This window comes from Laccaria bicolor, genomic scaffold, assembly GCF_000143565.1.
Source record: "Laccaria bicolor S238N-H82 LACBIscaffold_2 genomic scaffold, whole genome shotgun sequence".
Taxonomy (NCBI): domain Eukaryota; kingdom Fungi; phylum Basidiomycota; class Agaricomycetes; order Agaricales; family Hydnangiaceae; genus Laccaria; species Laccaria bicolor.
Genome location: NW_001889873.1, coordinates 2,121,987 through 2,141,223, shown reverse-complemented (window position 1 = coordinate 2,141,223; position 19,237 = coordinate 2,121,987). Strand labels below are relative to the sequence as shown.

Here is a 19,237-nt window from a genome sequence, read left to right as displayed (position 1 = left end):
CTAAATCTACGAGACTCCGTCACTACAGCGCTCTCTGGAGTGACACATAGTATTGCCGTTGTTATGGGGGTCTATGATAGGGGGGTACGTGACTCCGAGCCTCCGAAGCTACCAGGCGCTACGGAGACCTCTGTAGTCACTATGTGATTTGCAGATGAAGTCTGAGGAGGAAGATGACGTAATGATGTTGTTCTCCAAGGCGTCTGCTTGAACAGTCGCGATTGGCACAAGAGACGCAGCTGGTGACGGTATGTAGTCTGTACTTGATTTCGGGGGCGAAATGGGACTGGCAGTCACATCCTGATCCACGGTAGAGGCTGAAGCTGAAGCATCGAACTCTGGGTCCACCTTCGAGGTTGGAATGGCGATCTATCACAGCATTCAATAAGAGAGCACAAAGAAAATCTTAGCTATTTACCTGCCCTGCGTTGATGGGATCGATACCTACAGAACTGTTTACCACCCCGCCAAGCCCAGATGCCACATATCCAGGGACTGAAGAAGTACCGTCTCTGGCGATGACGGTACTAGCTATATCTGCAAGTAATCGAGGAAACCCTGGTCCTGTCACAGCTGCTGCTTGAGAGAGGGAATCAGCTCTCTCGGTCTCCGCAGGCTCACCCTTGCCGTTGGTAGAAATGCCCTCAACGTGTTGTCCTTGAGTAATTGGCTTGGGAGGTGCGGTGTAGACATTATTGACATATCCTCCTGGGTCAACCTCGGTCGGTTGGTCTTCCAGTACAGACCACTGTCCATCGACAATAAACTTGTACTTGATTGTCTGACCCCAAGGTATGTCGACAGTGGCCTCAAGACCTGTGGAGGTCTTGGTGAGAGGCACGGACCTTGACCACTGGTGAAAGTCAGTAAGTGAAAATAGAATGCGTAGAAGCGCTCAAGAATTCTGCTGACGTTGTCGAAGGTTCCAGTGACGATGCCACTGCTGGGATCAGTATGCGGCCTAAAATACTGATGAGCGATGAGGAGACGAGAATAATAGTTGACTTCGTTACCATTGGAAAAGGACCTTGTGGAAACTAGACATGGTTCAAGTTCAAGCCTGTCAAGCGGAAAACATAACTTACATACTGACGTAGTAACTAATCGATTAATTAATTAACTAGCGGACAACTAATTAATTAATTATCAGATGGCATCGTCTTCGCCTTCGACAACCTCCTCATCGTCGTCGGACCTGCTTGTTGTTCTACCCCACCAGTCCCATTCCATAAGTAATGGCATCTTCCATCTTTCTTTCTCCCATCCGTGGCAGACCCTTCCCCACCCCTTGTCGATTGATCTAGTGCTGGACGCTTCCCCAGGATGTGGGGGTGTGGCCTGGCCTGCTGGGCAGGTGGTTTTCGGAACACCACCCCTTTTCGAGATGTAGTGTTCATTCTATTCGTCGGCAGATCCTGGCAACGTACCTCGTTCAGAAAGGCTCCGATTTCGTCTCTGGCCGAAACACAATTGAACTAGGCAGTGGGACCGGACTCGTCGGACTCCTGGCAGGAATCCTAGGCGGAAAGGTGTGGATAACAGACCAATCGTTTGTTCCCCGTTTCTCTTCGCCGTGCCTATCTTAAGCCTTTGCAATTCAGTCCTCTCCTGCCAATCATGGGTCGCAATGTTTTTATCAACAACTTGTGTAACAATGTCAAGGTGGCGGAACTCAATTGGTCTGTTTGTCTTCTGAGCTATTTGAAATCTTGCCAGATGGCGCCTCTGATAGCGCTTCATGTTTTCTGTAGGGGGTCTCCGATACCGCCAGAAATACCCCGTCCTGACCTTATCCTTGCCGCTGATTGCGTCTATTTCGAACCCACATTTCCCCTTCTTGTGCAAACTTTAGCCGATCTTGCCGATGCGACAACAGAAATTTTGTTTTGCTACAAAAAGCGGAGAAAGGTTTTCTTGCAACATCTCAAAAAATTCCCTCGCAAAGCTCATATCCTGTTTGCTAGGCCGACAAACGTTTTTTTGCATTGCTGAAAAAAGCATTCACATGGGAAGAGGTCAAGATTTTTCTTGCGTCAAGGACAATCTCTTACTCTTTCAATTGTCAGGTTCAAGACGACCCTAATCGCAGTGTATACAACCGGGAGGCAATTACTCTTCTGCGACTTTCCAAAAAGTTGGCATAATTGGCTCTTAACCTGCCAGGCAGTGCTAACCAGGAATTCCATTTGAGCACCCATGTTTACCAGTCTCGATTTCTGTTGCTTTCACCGACAGACCAGCATAATATCTAGAGGTACTGTTCGCAGATATCCTGTGTCGGGGATTAAGTCGAAGAGTACATCGACGATCTTTCAATTTTCAGGACTCAATTGAGGTATCGTTTTAATCTGCACGTAAGATTTATAAGTCATGAGGAGATGGGAAATAGACAGCGGGAGGCACCTGGAGCCCGTGGATTCCCTCAATCTCTTGCTTCAGAGTCTCTGTCACCAGTTTATGCTGCTTGATTGTGGACAACCCGTTGAATGACTCGCTAGCAATTGTAATTGCATAAAAGCTACCACAACCTCCTAAAACAGAAATATTGCTGAGCGTATGGACCGGCAATGACAGACGTTCAAAACGAACCAGACACATCCAGTACCTTTAGATGAGACGGAGCAAACCGTGCAATGAGCTTGTCGTGGATTGTCTGCTCTCCGTCGGATAAGTGTGACGAGGTGTTCCGCCATTGTGCCGTGGTGCTGAAGGGGCGTGTAGCTTGAAGAGCGGAGAGTATTCGACGGGAGAGCATAAGAGGTGATGGTAAATAAATAACCCAACTTTCCCCTCACCATGCTGCTGGGTGCGCTGAGGTTCGCAGCACCTTGCAGGTCTTCAGCACGCTTCCTCTTCACTCAGCAGTGCCGTCGCCCTGCATCCCGGGGATTTATCAAACCTCTATGTCACCCGTACTCCGTACTTTCATGGCGAGCATGGCCTTCTACAACTCTGCCAAGTAATTCCCCATTTCCTACACTACTTCGCCTTCGACGTCTACAGTCTCGCTTTACCTCGTCAAAACCAACTGCACCAGCTCCAGTCAAACCCTTGCCGGTTCTTCCCTCTTCTTCAGTAGGAAGATGGCTTATGTTCTCCTCAACCCTGGTTTTTGCAATCATCGTTGTTGGAGGCGTCACCCGTCTCACTGAATCAGGTTTAAGCATCACAGAGTGGCGTCCTATCACTGGTATTTTACCTCCCCTGTCGCATGCCGAGTGGATGGTAGAGTTCAACAAGTACAGGGAGACTCCCGAATTCAAACTGTGAGTGTCGCCTTTCAATGCATATCATTTCTGAGTAATTTTTCTAGATTGAATCACTCCATCTCACTCGAGGACTTCAAATCCATCTTTTACATGGAATGGGGTCACCGTATACTTGGCCGTCTAATCGGCGTTCTATTCGTCGGCCCCTTGGCCTATTTCGCCGTGAAGAAAAAGATCGGCGCGCCAATGGTAGCCAGACTTTCTGCCCTTTCCATTCTCATTGGATTTCAGGGACTACTGGGATGGTACATGGTCAAGTCTGGGCTTGAAGATTCGCTGATGGACACCCCAGCGGCCGTACCGAGAGTATCACAATACCGTCTCGCTGCCCATCTTGGTACTGCGTTTCTTTTATACGTGGGGATGTTCGGTACTGGTTTGGCTGTCATAAAGGACTGGAAATTTGCCCACGGAGCGCCTTGGAGTGGACTCGAGGGTCGAAGCATTTCATCTGTTTTGACGAATCCTTTGGTGAAAACATTTAAAAAACAGGCTTGGGCTATCACAGCTCTTGTATTCCTGACTGCTCTATCAGGTGTGTGTTTGTCTTTGACTGCCTGGGTTTCGCTACATCTTTGAATTGGCAAGGTGCCTTCGTTGCTGGGCTGGATGCTGGACTCCTATACAATGAATTCCCCCTCATGGGCGGTCGTCTGGTACCACCTTGCGACGAACTCTTTGACCCTGCCTATTCCAAGAATCTTGACAAGTCTGACAAATGGTGGCGGAATCTCTTTGAAAATCCAACAACGGTGCAATTTGATCATCGTGTTCTAGCAAGTGTTGTTCTCGATTCAACCCTTGTCCATCTCATAATATTGTTTCCAGGCGGTGACTACATACCTTGGCACGGCCGCGTTGTTCGCTCAAACATTCAGACCAGCAGTACGCGCTGCTCTGCCCCCACTTGTCCGAATGGCAACAACCGCCGCATTTGCCATGGCTAACCTGCAAGTGCTATTGGGCATATGGACACTTCTTTACCTTGTTCCTGTGCCTCTCGCGGCCGCTCATCAAGCGGGAAGCGTGATGCTTCTCAGTGCGATGGTCCACCTCCTGATCAATCTGCGCAGACCTGGGACAGCTGCTAGACTCTGGAGGGAAGCCGCACAACGACCCTCTGGCAAGCCTTCCCGAACCATTTAACTTGGAATAAAAGTAATCGTAAGTATATAACCGGCCGCCACCAACATGATTAGGGTGCTTCTGAAGGATTCTCGTAGCAAAGAAATGTTCAACATAAAGTACTCTTCTGGCTAATTACTACAATGGAACAAACGAGCGGTTTTTTTCAGAGTATTACCGCCCTTTCTTCTCTACCCTCCACTCCTTGAATATGCCATCCAAGCTTTTGTAGATTAGATGCGATGGAAGACATCTTATGATTTCTCCAACTCGTTCCTCAACTTCGCCCTTGCCTTTGGCTCCCAAAGCCTTTTTTGCATACTCCACCGTCATGCGGAACATGGCAAGAACTGCAAGGGATACATGGGTTTGTTGAGCGCCATGGGCAGAGCCCGGGGACAGCGCTGATAGAAGAGGGCCACATATGCTGGGCCCAGATATCGTTGGGGCAGTTTGCGAAAAGGGGGTAGCTCGCTCGCCACGGACAAGTCGAAGAAGAATTTCCAAGACATTGTCCGTTTCCGTCAAATGGGTCTTCAAGAAACGTTGACGCTCATTAAGGGCGCCCACAGGTGAATTGGTCGCCCAGCCATCCAGCACAGTCCAGATTGTAGGTGCCTAGGGGAAGTGTTAGATGGGGTAAGACAGCATTTGAGATGTCCTTTTACCGGGTCAGGATCAACAACTTGAATTTTCTTTTCCCAGCCTTCTGCTGCATCTCCAGAGACCCAAAACATTCGACCGAACATGCTCTTCAACCAATCTTGTATATCACCTGTTTTGGCCCATTTGGGCTCCGACAATGGCCGTGTTGTGTCAAGGTGGACAAGTAGTGTCAAGGTCGAAGGTAAAGTTGCTTTTGAGAATGGAGGCAGGGTGATATCGGGGTCACCATCGACAGAACTGTCCAACAAAGTAGGAAGAGGCAAGTAGGACTTTGTAACATCGGAAAGGCCTTCCAACTAGAGAGTTCATCAGCAATGAAGCATACTTAATAAAATTTAACATACGACTATTCCTTTCAATCCATCATCTCCCTCTTTGCCTATCTCAATGACAACTTCGATACGGCCCTCTTGACGGAAGACCTTGAGCGACTTGACAACCTCAGCATCAATGACAAGTCGCCGGTTGCCACCAGCGTATGATAGCGACAGGCGATTTGCTGATGGAATTTTCGCTGAATTGACTTCAGCTTTAACGACAGGAAAAGGCAAGGAGTCTTCAAAGGTTGATGTTGACGATGTTGACAAAAGTGTGTTGGAAGTTGGAGATGCGGGTGGTTCTGGGAGATGGTCTGCGTGAATAGAATCCATTTCAACAGAGTGGATTTTGGATGCAGAAGAATCGTCGTCATGGCCGTTTACGACGATGGATGGGCCATTGTCTACAAGGCTTGTCTCTTGAGTTTCGACATTTTGCGTTTCGATACTCAGCAGGGTCGCATCCGCTGAGAGTGCTGAGAGTGATTTTGCAGGAGTTATTGATGAATTGTCCAAAATCTGCGTAGGAACAGATACAAGATGGTTAGTAGGTTGTTCCTCGCTGTTAAAAAATGAGTAAGGACAACATTCAATGAACAGGATATGTCAAATACGGACACAGATTCAGAGAGCAGAGAGTCATTCTGAGAGGAAGAAATGGCATCGGCGGCAATAGAAACAGGTGGCTCCTCTGAAGCAGAGGGCGCAGTAAGAACATGACCGTCCGGAGACGGCAAGGCAAAGCCTTCAGTTCGCTCCAACTCGCTGTCCGTCGCCAAAGGGGCATCGACACCATTGATGGGCCCATCCACCGACACATGCTCAAGCACAACACCAGAAGAGGAGACAACAGGGGCAACAGAAACAGCTGAGACTTCATCTCTCGGAAGGGATCTGTCCGTTTCCTCAGATACCGCTGGACGAGGCTCAAGAGCCACCGCCTCCGCCAAATTTACATCATCATTATGAATAATGCCTTGAGGAACCAAAACATGTCAGCAGTGTGTGCACAAGGCAGCCTCCTCACCCCCAGAGAAGGTTCAGAGGGTATTTCACACCAAAACGTGCGAGAGGTGAAGTAAGAAAAAGCTCACCATCAATCATTTCACCTTTAATATCATCATTCCGTGACAATTTGTTTATGGCAGGGGCATGCATATGATCACTGTCCTCTTCCTCGTCGTCTGGAGGATGTAACTCACCGGCTGCCTCATCTTCCTCTTCACCTTCGACAATGGCAGCCATTAACCAATCGGCTTCACTCGCAGTTTCAGCCACACTTGGTGCTACACTAGCAGCCACACTCGACCGGTCATCGTTGAGGCCAGCCATTTGTGGAGGTGGCGGAGGAGCTCGACTGTCATCCAGATCTCCATCCGCGTCGTCGTCCTCAATCTTCTTTCGCTTTCCTTTCCTGGTGTCTGAAGGGGCATCCGTATACGAAAAAGAAGAGCTATTAGGAATTGGGCGAGCATCATCAGCAGTGACTGGAGTATGAAAATATATCCTGATTCGTGATGGTGGAGGCGTATTGGAATTCACGTCCGATGAAACTCGCGGCAAAGCCGTTGTTATAGCTTGGGACCCTTGAGTAGGCGTGTCCTGCACCATTACATCATGCATAGGATCTAATGGTGCCTCAGCTTTTGAATCAACCTGAGGTTCCGCTGCGGATTTTGACGAGTCGGCCCCCTGCAAGATACTATCGTCCTCCATCTCCTCATCTTTTACAACGACGTTTGACTCTTCCAAACCAACTTTGACCGTCTCTTTCATTTCTATCTTCACCTGGGGTGAAGGTGGTAGCACGCCCCAAGTCCAATCCAAGTCAGGGATTGAGAGGCCAACCATCTTGAAGTCTGTAAGCGTCCTTCGATTCTCTTCCTTTTTACCATTGGTGACGTTCGATAACGCAGTTCCATCTCTGGAGTTGAACGCGGAGCCACTACTCCCTCCATCGTGTCGACCGCCTCGATTGCCACCTTGGTTGCGAGCACGGAATGATCCTCCTCCACTCCCATTATTGAATGATCCACCACCTCGTCTACCCCCATAATCTCTGTTTGCCCCGAAATTTCCCCTTGACCCGTGTCCTCTCAAGGGTCCATTTGGTTGTCCACCTCCCCGTCCGCCTCCACCACCCCCTCCAACGAAGCTACCGCCTCGACCACGACCACCTAGGCCACCTCTGTTGCCGGACATTGAACCTGCCCTTCCACCACGAGCTCCACCGCCAGAAATACCTCCACGGCCGCCAACGGCACCTCCCCGGTTGCCTCCCATAGGAGTATGGCCAGGTACTCCACCACGACTGGGACCATGGACAGGACCGGTAAAAACTCCCAAGTTTTGAGGTGGTGCGGGAGGAGGCTGGAATTGAGGTTGTGGTGGTTGTGTCGGTGGTGGATGATGTTGACCTGGATTGTGTCGGTTGTTGGTGGGACCATCGAATCGTTGTCGTTTAGCTGGAGGAAGGTGTTGAGGAGGAGTATGATGAATGTGGCGAGGTTGCTGTTGCTGAGGTTGTTGCTGAGGTTGTAGGTGAGGAGCAAAAAATTGCTGGGGTTGTGTAGGTGGATGAGGATACGACTGTTGAACGATAGGTTGAGGTGGACCAGGTTGAGGAACGTATTGCTGGGGATAGCCAGCAGTTGGCTGGTAAGGATTATAAGCAGGCTGAGGTGGTGGTTGAGGTGGTTGTACGAGTTGTGGTGCAGGGTGATACTGCTGCTGTTGCTGCTGCTGGCGTTGCCAATGGTTATTTTGAGATCCATAACCATAATTTGCGTATAAAGCACTTTGTTCAGGCGGAGGACGCGGAACTTGAGGAGCAGTCCATTGAGGATTATATTGGGCTACAGTTGGAGGTTGTACATGTGATTGCTGAGCTGCAGCTGCGTTTGCCCACCAAGCAGCATACTCAGGATGTGTTGGCTGAGGAGGAGGAGGAGGACCAGGAGGAAGAGGAGGTTGTTGCGCTGTAAAACTAGGGAGAAATGGATTTTTGTTCATTTCGTTACAGTTACCGGCAGCAAGTGCATACGAGGACGACTAACAAAATTATCACTTTCAATCTCCGCTCAAATAATATTTAATATTTAATATCATCCTGTGGTGCACCAGGAAGCCGAGGTGCAAGTTCCTTGGCCTGACTCACTTGCCTGCGTTTGCGATGCTCAGACTGCCGCACTACACAGCAACCCCATCAGTCATTGCATAAATTTAGTGGAGAAGAAGCAACCCACTCGCAAAAAAGTCTCGGTGAAGAACGTATCGCTCATGTGTTGGCGTTGACGGTGCTGGACCAAGACGAGACGGCGCAACCGGCTTTGTCGTATCGTCATCGGTCTTGTCTTTCTCCTCCTTTTCTTTCTGCTTCTCCTTTTCCGCTTTCTTCTTCTGCTTTTCTTCCCATTCTTCCTTCACTTTCTTGATCTCCTCGGGTGTCAAAGTGGTACTTGGTGACAGACTGTCGCGAACTAGGCTCGCAAACCCCTGGTCGGAGAGATGTCCAGGACAAGTATAAACGAAGTCAGTCGTATTGATAGTCGCAAGTACTATCGTTGTTGGTCTTGAGCAGACATAACAAGCTTTAGCAGTGCCAGCTGTCTGTGTCCATGTAAGCTTCACGGCCGTATTCAAAGAATAGGAAGAGATTGTACCCTCTTGTAATACAGATTTGTGAATGACATGGGCCTGAGGTCAAGTTCAAACTCGATCAAATCAAATCCTTATCTTGAGCGCTTAATCAAGTCTTTTTCCAGCGCCATCGATCAATAAGTATGCCAGACAGCCCAACGATCGGAAAACCCATCAAGTGCAAAGCTGCTGTTTGTTGGGGAGCAGGAGAGCCTCTAAAGATTGAAGAGGTTCAAGTCTCGCCACCTCGAGCTCACGAAGTCAGAATCCAGATTCTATACACCGGCAAGAGCTTCGAATTCCGTCCACTAGCATATATCTAACATTTCGCTAGGCATCTGCCATACTGATGAATATACGCGCAGTGGCAAGGATCCCGAGGTGCTTTGATCAACCTATTCATCTCTTATCACCAGGCAGCTCATGCACAAGGGATTTAGGGCATCTTTCCCGTCATCCTCGGCCACGAAGGAGGAGGAGTAGTGAGCATCTCTTTTCTATGGCATTGGGATTGCATTGAATCGCAGTGATGAGGTGGAATCTGTGGGAGAAGGTGTTACAAACGTTTCTGTCGGTGACCATGTCATTCCCCTGTACACAGCGGGTAAGTTCAACACTCGGCGTTTTGTTAGTTATGCCTAACTTTTGCTAGAGTGTCGTGAATGCAAGTTTTGCAAGAGCGGCAAGACAAACCTTTGTGGAAAAGGTACATAATGCGTTGCTTCGTATGTGCTATCCACCTGACATGATGGAGTATGTAGTTCGAGCCACACAAGGGAAAGGTCTAATGCCCGACAGCACTAGTCGCTTCACGGTCAACGGCCAACCTATTCATCACTTCGTTCGTTTGACGGGCTGATCGATTATCATGCATGGTCAGCTAACCGGCGCTCAGATGGGTACATCCACCTTTTCCCAGTACACAGTCGTCGCGGACGTCTCAGTCGTCGCCGTGAACACTGTGGCTCCTCTCGAAAAGGTTTGCTTACTTGGATGTGGCATTACCACTGCATGGGGCGCCGTTACGAAGCAACAAGGAATCAGTATGATCTCTTGTCTTTTTTTTTTCGTGTGATGGTCATTGTTGACCACATACATCTCAGAGGGTTCCACTGTTGCAGTATTCGGCTGCGGCGCGATTGGTCTGGGCGTTATATCTACGTCTGCCGTGGTTGGAACTAGCCGCATCATCGCGGTCGACACCAACCCTGCTAAGAAATCATGGGCCGAGAAGTTCGGTGCCACCGAGTTTGTCAATCCAACCGAACTACCAGAGGGCACCAAAATTCAAGATCATCTCGTAAACATCACTGATGGAGGTCTCGATTTTACATTTGACTGCACCGGAAATGTAGGCCGTTATTTCGAGGTCCACCATTATTACCTTATGTTATCCTTCTGCTAGGTTCAAGTCATGAGAGCCGCTCTTGAGGCGTGTCACAAGGGCTGGGGCGTATCTACAGTAATCGGCGTGGCTGCTGCTGGACAAGAAATATCGACCCGACCGTGAGACTTACATTTTCTGTTGAAAAAAACCAGCCTTGTTGACGTTACATTTTTTGTGCAGTTTCCAGCTTGTGAGCAGTTTCAAAACTCTTTTTTTTGATCGTCCTGTTTACATTCATGCCTACCATTTCAGGTGACTGGTCGCACATGGCGTGGAACCGCCTTTGGGGGCGTCAAAGGCAGGACTGAAATTCCTGGGCTGGTAGACGGTGCGTATGGCTGTTATCATCAGCTGGTGTCGTGCCTAATCTCATTTCAGATTATCTCAGTGGTACATTGAAGATCGACGAATATGTCACACATCAAAGGAGTCTTGCAGGCATTAACGAAGGCTTCCATGACATGCATGTGAGTTACCTTCTTGAGCGCTAGCCTCAGTTCAGCTCGTTGACCTTGTGGAAGTCGGGCGAATGTATTCGTTGCGTCGTGGATATGTCATAGGACGATGAAAGTGAAGCGTTGTAGCATGTATGAGAATATGATCCGGCCATAAAATCCATGAGTAGATGGTCGTAAATGACATTGAAATATGCAAAGCTATACCCCTCGATTAAGCATCACTCTCTCGGGTTTAGCCCCAACAATCGCTCGCCATAGAATCACAAGGGCGGCCTTGACCTCTCTTCTTCGCACACCGCTCTTCCTCCACAACGCGCCAATAACAGCAATAACACACACCAAAAACGAAACATCCAAGAATAATCGACGAACAATGATCATCGTTGGTGAACGGTTCTCATTTCTTGCAAAAAACACCGTCAAGTCTCGCAAAACAGAGATTGCACGGGTGACGGGATTGATAACAATTGACCACATTCCGAGGTCGTCAATGTCCCATTGCGGATTGTTGTCATGTGGTGAGCCTCTCCCAGTGGCCCATGCTGGGGAGCCAATGCCCCGTGGACTAAGAGAGACCCTTGATGGCAAAACAGAGCGTGTTTCGACAGACTCCAGTCGTTCCGTTAGGGCAGCTAGCTGAACTTGAACACTCTCGAGTGCACGCTCCAGTGTTGGTCGCGATGCAGGTCGGCCGGGACCATATTGGGATGTTTGATTGTAAGCAGGGTGGGACTGGTATACATGCGGGGGAGATACCAACTCCGCTCTGGACGACTGGGAGTAGTGCCCAGCATAAGAGCCAGTTGTCGGGTATAATGAGGAGGGCACAGACGTTGGATCAGCGAAAGTGGAGGGTGTTGAATACCCAGGATGCGGTTGCGCAGGTGGTATGCCATGCGTTGGCGGGGGTGACATTACGAGAGATCCGGCCATTGGCGTGCGGTAGCGATGAGAAGACAACGAAGATTGGGGGCGGTTTTCAAAAGCTAGTTCCCTACTATTTGCCGGTGGCAAATCGCCGGGCTCGTCGTCTGACTCTTCCTCTGAAATGGAATCAGCTTCTGAGGCATGAGTAATTTCGTTTTGGCTTGATGCTAAAGCGTTTTCCCGGGTGTAATGAGCCGGTGCGACGTCAGAAACAGTTGACCCAGAAGCGTCGGATGCGGGCGATTTGGTGAACGTTCCTGAGGAAAGTTAGCAAACGAAATGATGGTCATCTCCATCGACATACGACTCGTGACAATATTAGCAGGATCACCACCATACGCCTCGAGTTCTTGCACAAGGTCCATCGCTATAGTCTTTCCAGAATACTTTCGGAGTACCTGACTTCGATTAACATGTCATGAGATAGATGGTAACAACGTGACAGTCAAACCTTGAGGAGAGCATCGACATAGAGCCATTTTGCCTCAAAAGGATCCAAATCTTTGTGTTTGGCCCATGCATCCCTGAAAATAGGCTCAATCAAGACAAAGGAATTGAAAAGAAGCCGAACCATTTTGCTCTGCCTAACATGTCAAAGATCCCTGGACGAGGCGCTCTAACATTTCCGACAGTTGCTGGATAGAGACTCTGAGCGTTAACCACTTTCTAACTTGATCTTGCATAGAAATGCACCTTGCTTATATAGACTGCACACAGAATAAGAAGGGCCGTCAAAAAAAACACGGAGAAACGACTCCTCACCTATACATTGTAAGTTTCTCATCGTAATCGGTTTGTATTGGCCCAGTCTTGGGTAGACTTTGAACAATCTCAACTGCACGATCAAATTGAGCGTCAATGAGTTCATGAGACGACATTTTGACTAGGGATAGTCAAGGGAGAGATTAGGCGACTCTTTTGCTACTCTTTGAGCTCAGAGCTGGCTGCTGGAAAGAGGATATAAACACGTGAAAAGTTCAGAGCCACGTGGCTTGCACTGGGCCGTTACTTCGTACGACTTACGCGCTCATCCGACGCTCATCTTGAGAAATCTTGTATTTTTTTTTTCAGTACTTGCGCCATTCAGATAGCTCATATAGCAAATAAGTGAGTATTTTGCTTGCAACTTCCTCGCGGTTACTAACTTGGTTTCCATCTTCGGCCATTCACCTGATGGGCCCCATGTGTTTGGCGATTGGATGACCTTCAAGATGCACATGAACTCTGAAAAGCTCACATTTTATTCGCCCGCCTCCTCCAAACCTATTTCGGTCTTCTTCGGACATCCTACTTAGGGTCTTCAGGTTTCTATCAAAATTATGGGAAAGCCTTCACATGTTTCTAGTTGGTTTCTAAGAGAGAGGTCCAGTTGCCACCATCCGTAAAGCTGCACAAAGTTCTGTTCACCATGCCGCTTTTTGAGCTGATAGCTCGGCTTTGCTTGATATCAAGCATTTACCTGGAACTGAAAAACCCCAAGAGATTGACAAATTCAAGAAATAACTAAACAAATCTACAAGGTTTACACGTGAAGCTCTGGAGTTTGGTGCCACCAATTGCTTCTCTTCATCTCGAGATCTTGTCTACATGTCTTGCACACGCGGGTCAAGGTCAGCTACGCTACGTACCTTGTTGCGACAATGTTACTCCAGTCTGTTCTTGAAGAAACGTTGTTCTGAACCACATGGTCACTTTACTATCTGCTATCTCTTAACGACCACGTATATCAGGGCACCTCGGTGTATAAAAGGACTTTGGGCTTCTGTTGCTTAACTTTCAAACCTCTTACGCTCTTCTTGCTGAGAAACCTGCCTAATGTTCGCATCCTCTGTAGCTGCTTTCCTGCTCGGGGCCTCCCTAGTGCTCGGTTCTCCTTTTAACTCCACAACCCCAAAAAGGTGATTTCTTTTGCATTAATACCTACTCGATCGATTTACGGTGTGTTATAGGGCTTGCGGTACATACATCAGCGACGCCCAACTCGTCGCGGCTGAAGCTCACTTCATCCAACACAAAGTTACAGTCAGCGACTTTGCTGCTCTCACACCTACTAAGATCAACGTTAGTAACTATATCATTACCCTCAATACATCGGCTGAAATTTTCTCCTCAAGGTCTACTTCCATGTTATTAGCAAGGATTCAACGGCTGCTGGAGGAAATGTGCCGTAAGTTTACTCCATAGAATCTACTCACGTCCAATCTTGCTCAAACAATTTGCAGTGATTCTCAGCTCAGTGCACAGATCAGCGTCATGAATACGGCATATGCCACTGCTGGTATCACTTGGACCCTCGCGGGCACGACTCGCACCGTGAACGCAGATTGGTTCAACAACGCTGGACCATCAACGACACAACAAACGACTATGAAGAACCAACTTAGGACCGGCGCCGCCAAGGATCTGAACGTCTATACTGTTGGGTATGTTACATGCTAGACGCCTTATCGGTTGTGTCGTGCTAAAGCAGGTCCAGTTTCGTCTCTGGTTCTGGAGCAGGTCTCCTCGGCTACTCCACATTTCCCTCCAGCTACTCTGGTGCACCCAAGGATGATGGTGTAGTCATGCTCTTTTCATCTGTCCCGGGAGGATCTTCGGCCCCTTACAACCTCGGTCAAACTCTTACCCATGAAGCGGGTCACTGGGTCGGTCTATACCATACTTTCCAAGGCGGATGCACTGGCGCAGGCGATAGCGTCAATGACACCCCTCCAGAGGCCTCCGCTGCTTTCGGATGCCCCACTGGCCGTGACACTTGCGCTGGTGGAGGTGTTGACCCTATCCGTGAGTATTTTTCCGTGAACACGGACTCTAAATATCGTCTGATATCTAATACAGACAATTTCATGGACTACACCGACGATTCCTGCATGAACCAGTTCACCGCTGGCCAGGTTACTCGTCTGAGGTCCCAGATCGCCACCTACCGTGGAATCCCCGCATGAGGGGCGTCCGTTCAAACGATATTTAAATACTACAGAAGTGAAATATGAATATTTGTGAAATACAAAATTGGCTTGGGTTATACCTTTCAAACTAAGTATTGAGCGGTAATTGCTGAAAAGGTGGAGTTGGAGGCAGATCGTGGCCAAAGTTTCCCATCCTCTCTCTGGCATCAGCCTAGCTCGCCGCCCTCTGCAACGCACTTGCAATCATCGGCACTTGCATACCCATACGCAATACATGTACCAGAGAAGGCATCGACCCATCATTAACTCTTATCAAAGTATAGATTCAACGTCACGGTTCGCACACAAGTCCTGTTCCTATAGATCCTGCATGTTTTTCACCAGGCCACATCACCCGTCTGAAGTTACCATAATGAGGGCCGCTTAGTGGACAGTGGTCGCTGGCTTGAACTTGAGCCTGAACCATCGCGTGGCAAACCTTGTAACATGCTCTGTTCGTAACGTTATCTCTTGAGGCAAGTACATCCTCGCAAAATTAATGGCAAGTCCCCCTCCTCAGAACTGAAGTAAAGTGAATCCTAAGTTCTGTGGTGCGCGCCACTTGAACTCGCGCTACAAGAGTCTCCGGGAGTCAAGGGGAATGCTCACTAAACAGACGGACCCATTAGAACCAGAAACTGATTTTGAGCATGAACGTACGCTTTTTGAGGGTTGCTTCGCCGGTTGAGAGGGGCCATCTCTCCATGCATATTTCAGAGCACCCCGTATTCGCTCCTCTTGTGGGCTAACAAGATTGCCTTTTGAAGGAACATGACAAGGTCAGAGACTATATGAAGTTGTCAAAGCTGTAGTTGACGTACCTTTCCAGTATAAGAGCCCCCATGCTTTACCATGTTTGCCGCCGCACTTGAATTGAGAGCGAGTAACTATCCAGTACGAATTTCTGATGTCCTTGTCCGTCCATCGGCATTGATGGACAGCATTCCCAATCCCGCCTCCTGGTGTTCGGGAGAGCACTTCATATAAATTCCCTGACCTAGACACTAGTGAAGGAGGAAGCCTCGTAGGAAGAAGCTTCTTTAAAGGCTCATAGATATTTGGGGCACAAGTCCGGAATGTTGGGAGCATGTTGGCGGTTGAGAAATACAAGGGTTAAATTTGTGAATTTGCCCAAATTCAAACTCAGCGGAGACTTGTCACTGGTCAGCAACTGGTCAGTAAAGTATGTAAATTACAAGCACGCAGACAAAGTCAAAAAGTTCTTCAAGCAGGGATATCTATCATGGAATAGAAGATGGTTCCAGTAAACCATGGCCTCCGGTCGACCCAAACCCTCCTGCACCACGAATTGTCTCGTCCAAGTCCTACAATATCAAGATCATTTTCAAGCCAAGCTGTAAACTGGAATGTGCTCACTTGGACCTCAAGGACTTCGGCTGTGTGAATCTTTTCAAGGATGAGCTGTGCTACACGATCGCCTTCTTCCACTGCGTGCTTTCAGATTATGAGAATTCTGGAGAAGACAAGCGCGTCACCTTGAAAGTCTTTGTCTGATAAGTTAAAGAGCAAAACGAAGACCACACCGCGGTAGTCGGCGTCAATTACTCCTGCCCCCGTGTCTATCATAAATTTGGATGCTGTCCATACAATGAGTATCGCAATGGACAAGGATGGACAGTTACATACCAAGTCCGCTTCGGGGTGCGACGCGGCCGTAAGTTCCTACTGGTACGGCAATTGAGATCTGAGTGTCAATGAGAGCCTTTCCATGCGCAGGGATGACTTTTCTTTCCGCGCTAAAGAGAAAGCCAAAGGTTTGTTAAACGCGCGTAACGTGTAAATTCATTCTCACCTGTAAAGGTCGTAGCCCGCTGATAATGGCGATCCGCGAGTTGGGAGCGTTGCTTTCTCCGAAAGTCGTTTGACAAGTAAGTCAGGAAGAGGACTCGTGGGCGCTGCCGCGGTGGGGGAGATTTTTCTCTTCTTCAAGCTGACTGCGGGTGCTTCGCCACTCATGATAATTGACTATTGCGATACGAGCGATAAGGCAGCGGTGTGGACTGTAGCGCAACGTCAGTGTGCAGTGCAGGTCAGTAAGTATTTGATAGAAAGCCTTGAGAAAGCCACAAAGCTCGAGGTGTGACGAGTGCGCACGTGAATGGTGACCAGTCGTATCAAAGCAAGCAAATTGAAATACCTATAATATGTAATTAAGCTTTTGCTCGTCCTCACTATCAAGTACAGTGTAACTATGCCCGGTAGACTACAGAATAAGGTGAAGTTTTTCTCATCTCCCGATATTTCCTGGTCCTCATCTTAAGCAACAGGTTGCAATCGTAACAGGAGCTGGATCGTGTGTATCGTGCCATCTGATCATTGCATTTGATGTGATTCTCTCGCAGAGGCATCGGGCTGGAATCTTCTATCTTGTTTGCACAAGAAGGAGCAAATGTCGTGCTTGTGGATATTAACCTTGAAGCAGCCCAGAATGCCGTGACCTTGATCGCAACCCGATCCCCCAATGTCAAAGTGCTGGCAACAAAAGCGGACGTGAGCAAGGAGGCCGATGTCAAAGCCGCTGTCGATTTAGCCATAAATGAGTTTGGCAGATTGGATGTTATGGCAAGTGTATTTTCTCGTGATCTCGCACCATATCTCTTTACCATGATGTTCTCAGTTCAACAACGCAGGTAGGTACATCTTATTCCTGACTATCAGCAGTTCATATACGACGCCGTCTTAGGCATCATGCACCCTGCTGATGACAACGCTTTAAACACTGAAGAGCACATCTGGGATCTTACTATGCAGATCAACTTGAAAGGTGTTTGGTGGGGTTGCAAGTATGCAATCATTGCGATGCGCGAAACCCCCACGGATGAGGCCAAGGGATTGCATCGTGGCGGCAGTATCATCAATACTGCAAGCTTCGTCGCTTTAATGGGTGCTGCAACCCCACAGCTGGCATGTGCGTGATCCAGGTAGTATGTTTGACCACAAAACTTGAAATGTATCACACAGATACTGCATCTAAAGTGCGCAACATTCCTTTAATTAGAGGCAATTGTCGGAGTCATCTCTTTCCGTCAGGGAGGTGTTCTCGCAATGACCCGTGAACTTGCTATGGTTCATGCTAGGGAAGGCATTCGCATCAATTCTCTTTGTCCGTGAGTTTCCTTCCTTCCTTCCCAAGAATTGTTTATTCATTGAATTACACAGTGGCCCTTTAAAGACTCGTAAGTTATCTTAGGTCCACTTCAGCCTAAAACTCTCATACACTCTCACTAGCTCTCCTCATGGATTTCCTCGATACCGAGGAGAAACGTCAGCGCAGACTTGTCCACCTTCCTATGGGCCGCTTTGGCGAAGCAGTGGAACTCGCCAACGCTGCTCTTTTTCGTGAGTATGAATCAGCAGTTCGATTGTTACCAGACAACTAACGTCCTCGCTTAGTTGCCAGCGATGAAAGTAGTTATGTGACGGTGCGTCCGCTCACTCTGTATCTATGATTTGTGATTCCAAAATATTTCTCTTTGCGTTTGTAGGGAACCGACTTCAAGGTCGACGGCGGACTTTCTTCAGCATACGTCACTGCAGTCGGAGAGCCCGCACTTCCCCCACCAATAAGTTTGGCCACTCGGCAGTGATTCCCTGTTATATCGTACAATCGAACGTTAGCTAAGATTGAGACAAGTTGTAATGTGATCAATCTGGATAAATCAATGAACTAAATTTAAAGTTCCTTGCGTCTCTTGACACCCTCAGCTTTCCTGATCTTCGTGATCTCTTTGCCGATTTCATTATTGATGCGTTTATGCATGGCAGGTCGGTATCCAAGACCGAACAATATCTCAAGATGCACAAAGAACGGTGCCAGTACAACAGCTGTTGAAATGTGTGAGGAGTGATTGACAAAATTGAAAGAATATCATACCCCCTATGAGGTTATTGAGGAGAGCCGGAGCACGCTTCTCTGCAAGTCCATGTCCAAGAAACTGTGCAACCCATGAAGCAGCTTGCAGAAGACCCGCCCAGATCAAGTAGCCTGGACGTTGCGAAAATGCGATTGCGCTGAGGAGGGACAGCACCAGTTGAGGGGCGTAAAACAACTAAAGGGGATATAAGCAAATTGCCGATCGAAGGACTGCGGAATTACGAACTGCAGCGACGGGTTCAAGAATAAAATAATAGACCAGATATAACGCAGCATGTATTGTGGCGTAGTTCAAATCAAAAACGAGGTATTCGTTGAATGCGTAGTGGATCGTGGGCATAAATGAGGGCATGGGTAATGGGGCAACGAGTGCATGAGCGGACCTATGTCTCAAATGAGTCCTGGATATGAGAAATGAGCGAAACGAACCAGAGAATAATCGGCACGCAGATGATGTGGATGAGGACGTTGACTTTATTGGAGTGGTAGGCCCCATAAAAGGTGAGCTGTCGCCAGTGTTGTCAACATCGAGCGAAAAAGATATTTGAAGAAGAGATACCTGTTTGTCAACGTTGAATAGATGGGAGAGCGACATCGTGGTATGTT

The 19,237-nt window shown here is 48.3% G+C and overlaps 11 protein-coding genes across 11 annotated transcripts; 4 read left to right on the top strand and 7 right to left on the bottom strand.

Annotated features, from left to right (window-relative positions):
- Positions 1 to 108: 108 nt before the first annotated feature.
- Positions 109 to 1,016, bottom strand: LACBIDRAFT_305769 (uncharacterized protein; the record flags this gene model as incomplete). The annotated part of the gene is made up of 3 exons (XM_001874716.1): positions 109 to 369; positions 419 to 845; positions 913 to 1,016. The coding sequence occupies 3 exons, from the start codon at positions 1,014 to 1,016 to the stop codon at positions 109 to 111; spliced, it is 792 nt and encodes a 263-aa protein (XP_001874751.1).
- Positions 1,017 to 1,150: 134 nt separating this feature from the next.
- LACBIDRAFT_305768 (uncharacterized protein) lies at positions 1,151 to 2,144 on the top strand (the record flags this gene model as incomplete). Its single annotated transcript, XM_001875275.1, has 6 exons — positions 1,151 to 1,354; positions 1,413 to 1,549; positions 1,602 to 1,679; positions 1,752 to 1,908; positions 1,965 to 2,015; positions 2,067 to 2,144. 6 exons carry the CDS (start codon positions 1,151 to 1,153, stop codon positions 2,142 to 2,144), a joined length of 705 nt encoding a protein of 234 aa, XP_001875310.1.
- Positions 2,145 to 2,312: 168 nt separating this feature from the next.
- Positions 2,313 to 2,755, bottom strand: LACBIDRAFT_305767 (uncharacterized protein; the record flags this gene model as incomplete). Its single annotated transcript, XM_001874715.1, has 3 exons — positions 2,313 to 2,348; positions 2,404 to 2,531; positions 2,590 to 2,755. 3 exons carry the CDS (start codon positions 2,753 to 2,755, stop codon positions 2,313 to 2,315), a joined length of 330 nt encoding a protein of 109 aa, XP_001874750.1.
- Positions 2,756 to 4,568: 1,813 nt separating this feature from the next.
- LACBIDRAFT_305765 (uncharacterized protein) lies at positions 4,569 to 8,389 on the bottom strand (the record flags this gene model as incomplete). Its single annotated transcript, XM_001874714.1, has 5 exons — positions 4,569 to 5,012; positions 5,063 to 5,356; positions 5,405 to 5,939; positions 5,996 to 6,353; positions 6,472 to 8,389. 5 exons carry the CDS (start codon positions 8,387 to 8,389, stop codon positions 4,569 to 4,571), a joined length of 3,549 nt encoding a protein of 1,182 aa, XP_001874749.1.
- Positions 8,390 to 8,468: 79 nt separating this feature from the next.
- LACBIDRAFT_305764 (uncharacterized protein) lies at positions 8,469 to 9,069 on the bottom strand (the record flags this gene model as incomplete). The annotated part of the gene is made up of 3 exons (XM_001874713.1): positions 8,469 to 8,566; positions 8,623 to 8,986; positions 9,040 to 9,069. 3 exons carry the CDS (start codon positions 9,067 to 9,069, stop codon positions 8,469 to 8,471), a joined length of 492 nt encoding a protein of 163 aa, XP_001874748.1.
- A 72-nt stretch (positions 9,070 to 9,141) lies between these two features.
- LACBIDRAFT_292173 (uncharacterized protein) lies at positions 9,142 to 11,061 on the top strand. Its single transcript, XM_001875274.1, has 13 exons — positions 9,142 to 9,301; positions 9,351 to 9,397; positions 9,457 to 9,498; positions 9,551 to 9,620; positions 9,669 to 9,722; positions 9,778 to 9,857; positions 9,912 to 10,059; positions 10,120 to 10,367; positions 10,422 to 10,522; positions 10,584 to 10,593; positions 10,656 to 10,731; positions 10,782 to 10,870; positions 10,925 to 11,061. The coding sequence occupies exons 1-13, from the start codon at positions 9,160 to 9,162 to the stop codon at positions 10,961 to 10,963; spliced, it is 1,146 nt and encodes a 381-aa protein (XP_001875309.1). The 5' UTR covers positions 9,142 to 9,159; the 3' UTR covers positions 10,964 to 11,061.
- A 1,172-nt stretch (positions 11,062 to 12,233) lies between these two features.
- LACBIDRAFT_244827 (uncharacterized protein) lies at positions 12,234 to 12,666 on the bottom strand (the record flags this gene model as incomplete). The annotated part of the gene is made up of 4 exons (XM_001874712.1): positions 12,234 to 12,312; positions 12,360 to 12,423; positions 12,482 to 12,495; positions 12,551 to 12,666. 4 exons carry the CDS (start codon positions 12,664 to 12,666, stop codon positions 12,234 to 12,236), a joined length of 273 nt encoding a protein of 90 aa, XP_001874747.1.
- A 1,221-nt stretch (positions 12,667 to 13,887) lies between these two features.
- On the top strand, positions 13,888 to 14,733 carry LACBIDRAFT_229555 (uncharacterized protein; the record flags this gene model as incomplete). The annotated part of the gene is made up of 4 exons (XM_001875273.1): positions 13,888 to 13,955; positions 14,011 to 14,211; positions 14,265 to 14,572; positions 14,627 to 14,733. Coding segments are annotated over 4 exons (684 nt in total), but the record flags the coding sequence as incomplete, so codon positions are not given.
- Positions 14,734 to 15,341: 608 nt separating this feature from the next.
- LACBIDRAFT_305760 (uncharacterized protein) lies at positions 15,342 to 15,825 on the bottom strand (the record flags this gene model as incomplete). Its single annotated transcript, XM_001874711.1, has 3 exons — positions 15,342 to 15,344; positions 15,397 to 15,494; positions 15,558 to 15,825. The coding sequence occupies 3 exons, from the start codon at positions 15,823 to 15,825 to the stop codon at positions 15,342 to 15,344; spliced, it is 369 nt and encodes a 122-aa protein (XP_001874746.1).
- A 188-nt stretch (positions 15,826 to 16,013) lies between these two features.
- LACBIDRAFT_169007 (uncharacterized protein) lies at positions 16,014 to 16,635 on the bottom strand (the record flags this gene model as incomplete). Its single annotated transcript, XM_001874710.1, has 5 exons — positions 16,014 to 16,061; positions 16,114 to 16,184; positions 16,233 to 16,334; positions 16,384 to 16,493; positions 16,550 to 16,635. Coding segments are annotated over 5 exons (417 nt in total), but the record flags the coding sequence as incomplete, so codon positions are not given.
- Positions 16,636 to 16,907: 272 nt separating this feature from the next.
- On the top strand, positions 16,908 to 19,221 carry HCD-2 (3-hydroxyacyl-CoA-dehydrogenase, mitochondrial). The gene is made up of 15 exons (XM_001875272.1): positions 16,908 to 16,972; positions 17,025 to 17,050; positions 17,100 to 17,325; positions 17,375 to 17,387; positions 17,441 to 17,665; positions 17,719 to 17,732; positions 17,788 to 17,864; positions 17,917 to 17,933; positions 17,986 to 18,096; positions 18,151 to 18,179; positions 18,243 to 18,582; positions 18,632 to 18,806; positions 18,858 to 19,014; positions 19,061 to 19,139; positions 19,193 to 19,221. Exons 1-11 carry the CDS (start codon positions 16,949 to 16,951, stop codon positions 18,342 to 18,344), a joined length of 864 nt encoding a protein of 287 aa, XP_001875307.1. The 5' UTR covers positions 16,908 to 16,948; the 3' UTR covers positions 18,345 to 18,582; positions 18,632 to 18,806; positions 18,858 to 19,014; positions 19,061 to 19,139; positions 19,193 to 19,221.
- The last annotated feature ends 16 nt before the right edge of the window (positions 19,222 to 19,237 follow it).

What these genes read in the sequence shown, in the direction of transcription:
- LACBIDRAFT_292173 (XM_001875274.1), top strand. Translation starts at nt 9,160, where the DNA reads ATGCCAGACAGCCCAACGATCGGAAAACCCATCAAGTGCAAAGCTGCT. An exon ending in CATTCCCCTGTACACAGCGG is followed by an intron (nt 9,621 to 9,668) that starts GTAAGTTCAACA and finishes AACTTTTGCTAG; the next exon opens with AGTGTCGTGAATGCAAGTTT. An exon ending in GCCAACCTATTCATCACTTC is followed by an intron (nt 9,858 to 9,911) that starts GTTCGTTTGACG and finishes ACCGGCGCTCAG; the next exon opens with ATGGGTACATCCACCTTTTC.
- HCD-2 (XM_001875272.1), top strand. Translation starts at nt 16,949, where the DNA reads ATGCCCGGTAGACTACAGAATAAG. An exon ending in CCGGTAGACTACAGAATAAG is followed by an intron (nt 16,973 to 17,024) that starts GTGAAGTTTTTC and finishes CTTAAGCAACAG; the next exon opens with GTTGCAATCGTAACAGGAGC. An exon ending in ATGAAAGTAGTTATGTGACG is followed by an intron (nt 18,180 to 18,242) that starts GTGCGTCCGCTC and finishes TTGCGTTTGTAG; the next exon opens with GGAACCGACTTCAAGGTCGA.